Source organism: Zingiber officinale, chromosome 1B (genome assembly GCF_018446385.1).
Source record: "Zingiber officinale cultivar Zhangliang chromosome 1B, Zo_v1.1, whole genome shotgun sequence".
Classification (NCBI taxonomy): domain Eukaryota; kingdom Viridiplantae; phylum Streptophyta; class Magnoliopsida; order Zingiberales; family Zingiberaceae; genus Zingiber; species Zingiber officinale.
The window spans coordinates 30218277-30224870 of NC_055986.1; the positions used below are offsets into that span (position 1 = coordinate 30218277).

The window sequence follows — 6594 nt, forward strand, 5'->3', positions numbered from 1 at the left end:
ACCATGTTCTTGAAAACCTTTCCATTTGTAACCACTATGCTAGTAAAATAGTGCATATGCCTCTTTCACAGATGTGCAAAAAGTGGTTAACTTTGCTCTTTGCGTTTTAGATACCGATCTCAAGTTTGCATTGATAGCATGTTCTTATTATGTCATTCTTCAAATAGCAACCTTCTTTGAGATTTCATTCTCGCTGATCAGTGAATTCAATTTGCTTCTCTTTTTATTGCTGCAGAGTGAAATCACATTGTGGAAGCTCAAATTCTTCATGAAGAGGGTATTAGAGAATCAAACAAAGAACTCTGTGGTAAAAGCTAACGACAACTTGAAGAGAAAGAGAGAGATTATTTGCAAAGCTTTGGTGAAGAGTGCAGCGAAGAAGAGAAACAAATAGCTTTCGGCGTTATGATGTTGCTCGATATCATACATGTATATGCAACTAACTTCTGTTGCTTAAGAAATTTAGTAGGAACTTCTGAAACAAGTTGCTTTTTTTGTTGCCCAAGATGTTTGAAATAAGTTTTTGCCTTTAAACAACTTTTGCTAGTGGTACTTCTGGCATACTGAAAAAAGTATGAATCAAGTTTAGCAATGCGATCATGTATGTTGGTTGTGTTTGCTCTGATGGCAGTGCAAATTGTTTAGATGAAACCAACACATATTCTCAGTTTAGATGAAACCAAACATACAAAGTTTACATATCCTCAGTTTAGATGAAACCAAACATACAAGGTTTAGAAGAAACCAACACATATCCTCACTCGATCACATAATTGAGCTCACAAAAGAAAGCTCTAAAGAAAACTGTCAATATGAAAACACCACAAAACTTCACACAAAAACACCACAAAAACAGCAAAGTTTACTTGTTTGAGACATACAAGAAACTTCACACAATTGTTTGGTTACATCAAGATAAAAATTCATAATTTGGATAGCAGGCAGCAGGCAGCAGGCTGGCAGCTTTCACGTATACAGCATAACAGCAGAGAGCAACATCAAAACAGAAAACAGCAAGGTCAACCCAACATAGCTATGTGTCCTTACTCCTTAGCAATCCTTTCCAAATAAACCTGCATTATCAAAGTATCAAACTGCACAAATTCAACTATTTCACAGGACTACTATTAAGAAAATTATAAATTTTTAAGATCAAACTGCATGCTACTATTAAGAAAATTTGTGTGTGTTTTTTTTTAAATTTGATGACCACTGAAATTACTTATGTACCAACGTGGAGAACTAAACTTAACACAGACCAATAAATAAAGAAAACTTATTAGCAAAGCCAAGTCCATCAAAAATTTACAAGAACTCATTTCCAATAGCATTCATAAAATATAATGCAGATATATGTATACAAATTTTCTACATGAGCATTTATCCAGCAAGTTCATAAAAACTGTCCTAGCAAAAGGCAGAACAATGAAATCGTTCCTGTGAACTCTAAACGTGTTTTGTTATTAGAACTAAGGATACAGGAATGAGGATTAAAGAACATTATGGGGTTTGAATATTTTGAATCTATAGTGATAGATGAATGGAGCTGCAAACACCAAAAAATTGAGGAATAACAACATCACAGAAAGTGAGCAAATTAGAAACAACAACACTTATATCATCATATAGCTTCATGTTCTTAGTATCGAGGTCAATTTAAATAAAATACTATATTTAAACATACCATTGATCATTGTGTCACCGGTGTTGTCGAAGAAGACGAGTCCATTATGATTTTTGAGAAATCTGATAAAAACATGCAAGTTAAGTAAATAAAGTTTATAATTATAAACAAAAATTTAATTATATTTCTTTAAAAAAATAAAAACTTACCATTTTCAAGTTTTTCCATATCCTCTAAAATTTCTTCAACATTAAGTGATTGCAAACTTAACCGAAGCCAATCTTGAGTACAAATAAGACTTTCTACCACCTTAGGAGTCAATGAACTCCTAAAACAATCAAGTACCCGACCACTAGTACTGAAAGCGGATTCTGAAGCAACTGTCGATATCGGAATAGCTAATACATCACGAGCAATTTGAGAAAGAATAGGAAATCTGTGACAATTTTGCTTCCACCATCCCAAAATGTCAAAAGTATCACAATATTCTTCAACTATTTCATTAAGATACTTGTCTAATTCTGACATATTGCCATCACCAAAAACTTGTGCCTTTTGTTTCTTATACTTCGCTATGATTGATTGTCTCTTCAAATCACTCATATTTGTTGAAGTATTATCATTGTCAACTGATTTTGGAATAGATGAAACTATTGAAGTACCACATTGAGGCTCCATTTTTTCCTTATAATTCTTGTACAAAGCAAATAAAGTGTCCTTTATTATCTTTCCTACTTTTGTAACCTTCTCATCTCCATATAATTCAATCAACATAAATTCTACGAAATCTAATTTATGCCTTGGATCAAGCACCACCGCAATATAAAGCAACTTATTCATTTTCTCCGGATCTCCCCAATACTTGTCAAATTTGTTTTTCATTCTAATTCCCATTGAATACACATCAATATCATCACTTTGTTGCCACTCCTTCAAGATGGTATGGATATAACTAATCTCGTGTGCAAAAGTATTGGATGTGACATACAAAGATCCTGAAACTTTCAATGTTAGTTCATAAAAAACTTGCAGTAGAGATGCAAAAAGTCTAACATTATTCCAATCTGCACTTGTTGGTTTCCCATCAAAAGTCTTCAATTCTCTTTTAGGTTTACCATCTGATTCAAGTATCATCTCTTCATTCTCATTCAAAAGAATATGCCATTCTGTATATTGAAGATCTAATTTAAAACATGGATCTTGTTCATCAAACCTATCAAAAGCTCTTTCAAATTTTTGAGCTGTGTTCAACATCAAGAAAGTTGTGTTCCATCTGGTTGGTACATCTAAACATAATGAGTTCTTGCTTTCAATCTTTTCAATCTCTACACATTCTTTGAACTTGCTTAATCTAGAGGGGGATTGCTTAACATATTTGATTGCATTCCTTACCTTCATCATAGATTGATTTATATCTTTTAAGCCATTAGTAACAATCAAATTGATTATATGAGCTACGCATCTCATATGGACATATTCTCCCTTTAGAATAGTGGAATCCCAATTAGTCATCTTTTTTTTGAAACTATTGATAGAAACATCATTTGAACTTGCATTATCAACTGTAATAGTAAAAATTTTGTTAATTCCCCAACCCCTCAAGCAATTTTCAATGGCTAAACTAATAGCCTCACCCTTATGACTTGTAATTGGACAAAAATTGATAATTCTTTTCTGTAAATTCCAATTTTTATCAATGAAATGGGCTGTTAGACACATATAATTTATTTTCTGAATTGATGTCCATGTATCAGTGGTCAAACAAACTCTTTGTGCTGAATCATGCAATAATTTTTTCAATTTTTCCCTTTCAACTACATATAATTCAACACAATCACGTGCAACCGTCCATCTTGAAGGAATTCGAAACTTTGGACAAACCATAGCCATAAATGTTTTAAATCCTTCTCTTTCTACAAATTTGAAAGGGAGTTCATCCATTATGATCATTCTAGACAATGCTTTTCTAGATGCATCTTGATCAAATTTCCAAGAAGTTAAACACACCTCACCCTCTTTTGAACTTTGTTGTAAACTTAGCTGTGCTTGAGTTGTTTCAATAACATGAGGATGTTTTTTACATGAGGTAATATGAGATCTCAAGCTTGTTGTCCCATTTTTATATGGATCACAAAAAAATTCTTTATCACAATATTTGCATTTGGCTTTCATATCTGATGCATCATTAGTAAACTTTATAAAATGATCCCATACTACACTTCTTGGTTTCATTGCTTTTCTCTTAGTTACCTTTCCTTTACAATCTACCGTAGTTTTTGTTCCCATTGAAGGACCAATTTCAGATTCTTGTACTGAACCACTATTATTAACATCCATATTTGATAAATCTCCTTGCATTGATACCAGATAAATACTGATCACAGTCTTCACAGATCACAGACACTGTTCAAAATTGCAAGTGTAATAACACTTTTTAAAATATAATTAACTAAAACTAAAAGACAAATATGAAACTCAACTATAACTAAGCATGATAATACTTATCAGGATATCTAGACACTGTTAACTACTTGAGTTCAATAAAAATTCATACAAGATCAATGCAAAGATTACTAACTAAAATTATCAAGACCCAAGATGTGACTGAGACTGAAAAAGAAAAGGGAAGAATTAAAACTAATAATTTGCATATTCTGAAAAAAAAAACAAAAAACAGGAAGCCAAAATCCATACATAGGAATGATTAATAGAACACAAACTAACGGTGACTTAATGAATTTCTTGCAAATAACTTATACCTCTAATTTATGCAGGCCGCAGACAGTCCTAGCGAGACTTCCCTTGGAGCAATGAGCACTGGTGACTGGTGAGAGTGACGAGAGGAGGGAGGGTTTGAACAAGGAGGATAGACTGAGTCAGAGATGCTGAGTCGCAGCCAGCAGCCTCGCAGGTGCTCGGCTAGCCAAGGGAGGACCGACGGAGAGAAGTTGCAGCATCAGACAGGCGACAGAAGGAGAGACGAGAGAGGGCTGACTGCTGAGCAAGGCGGAGACGCGGAGTTGCAGCGTCGCACAGCAGTGCAGGTGATCAACTGCGAGAGACGGCTAGAGTTAGGGATCGAGCAAGATCAACTGCGAGAGACAGCAGCGCGGTGGGGAAGGGCCGAAGGGGGGAGAGTCGTGAGTGGGCAGTGGCGGCGAGTGAATGAGAAGTTTAGGGATTTAGTGATTTAGTGATTTAGATTGAAACTTGACCAGGTTGAAAACCCTAGCCACTCATCCGGTCCAGCCCACCTGAGTCCATAATTACATTGACCAGGTTTTAAATCTGGTGTGGAATTGGAGTAATTTAGCAAACTGTAAAAGAAATAAATAATTCGATTTTTTCGGTTTAACAGAATAGGCAATTTTAAAACCGAACCCGAACAGAAAAAACTGAAAAAACCGAATTATTTAACCGAATTAACCGAAATAACCGAAATATCGAAATAACCGAACCGAATTTAAAAAATCGGTCGGTTCGGTCGGTTTATTCGGTTTGACCGAACTTTTGCTCACCCCTACATGGGTTGATCAATGTAGAGTTAGCTCAATCACATAAATCAACCTAACTCACCCAAAATTGACCTATCATTTACCCATGTAATCAAACTCATAAATTTCTAGAAGATTACCTACTTATTCACTGTCGGAGCGTGTTCACTGTTAGCTAGAGCCCTAGAGCCAATCATTTGATGATTGTATTTTCGACTTATTGTATCATATTCTATATAAATAAAGGCATTTGGATTTTGGTTATTATACTTACTTGTATTGGTGCCAAATAAACTAAGTATAATAATGCCCTTGAGTAGACGGTTCTCACCTATATTAATCGGTTAGTTTAACCGATAGTGAGATGATATAGGGAACACTACTCTTAATCATTCCTAGTCGAGTATTAACATTCAGGGACAATGTTAATGCAATAAGATTAGCATGTAGGTCAACTCGATGACTTGATCTCACAAGTCATGGATATAGAGATATCAAGTTAACACATGGGTATGCATTAGAGAATGTATACTGAATGACCCGCCATGAGAAAGTATCATGGATCGTTATATGAGTGTCATATACTTTCTCATGTGGCTATTAGTATGACTACTAGTCCTTATACCTGAAGTCACCATAGATCCCTACATAAGGAGTTATGTACTTTGGTTTCGTCAAACGTCACCCGTAACTGGGTGATCTATAAAGGCGATTACTGGGTATGTAACGAATTATGCAGAGGGATGTGAGTGATGTAGATGGATCTATCCCTCCTATATGACGGGAGTGACATCGATATTCTTGATAGAGTGAGACCACGAAGTGCATGGCCATGCCCAAATGAGTCAATATAGGATATTGAGCTCATTTGATTGAGTGAGTCTACTTAGAGTTCAAGATTTAGATTGGTCAGAGGATGACACGGTCTATGCCTCACATTGACCAATCTAAATGTCTAGGATAGAAGGACACTTGTCATATATTGTGAGGAGTCACAATTAGTAGTCACAAAGGTGATGTTGGATCTCGACATTTCTTGTAACTTGGGTAGTAATGATGTGTTGCTAGATACCACTCATTATTTATGCTCCTAAATGGGTTTAGGGCATTGCCAACGTTACAAGAACCTATAGGGTCACACACTTAGGACAATTAGATGGAGATTAGGTTCATATGATGAACCAAGAGGATTAGATTCATTTGATGAATCAAATTGGATTAAGAGTAATCCTAATTGGGCTAACTTGAGTTCGACTCAAGTTGATTGATGTGTTCAATGAGTCTAATTTAGATTTTGACTCATTGAATCAATTTAATTAAATGAATTAGATTCATTATATTAAGTTGGCTTGAATCAAATGGTTGGATTCGATCAACCATGGAAGAGATTTGGTCAAGTTTGACTTGACTTGAGAGGAAGATTAAAAGTCAAGTTTGACTTGACTTTATGCCACCTCATTGGTGAGTTGGCATTGA

At 35.1% G+C, this 6594-nt stretch overlaps 1 protein-coding gene and 1 long non-coding RNA gene across 2 annotated transcripts; both read right to left on the minus strand.

Annotated features, from left to right (window-relative positions):
* Window positions 1-1028: 1028 nt before the first annotated feature.
* LOC122050427 lies at window positions 1029-1849 on the minus strand. Its single transcript, XR_006131267.1, has 3 exons — window positions 1834-1849; window positions 1685-1746; window positions 1029-1073 (listed from the first exon to the last, which is right to left on the minus strand). It is a non-coding gene; the product is annotated as an uncharacterized LOC122050427 (long non-coding RNA).
* Window positions 1850-1857: 8 nt separating this feature from the next.
* On the minus strand, window positions 1858-3022 carry LOC122036368 (zinc finger BED domain-containing protein RICESLEEPER 2-like). The gene is made up of 2 exons (XM_042595698.1): window positions 1970-3022; window positions 1858-1866 (listed from the first exon to the last, which is right to left on the minus strand). Exons 1-2 carry the CDS (start codon window positions 3020-3022, stop codon window positions 1858-1860), a joined length of 1062 nt encoding a protein of 353 aa, XP_042451632.1.
* Window positions 3023-6594: the final 3572 nt, after the last annotated feature.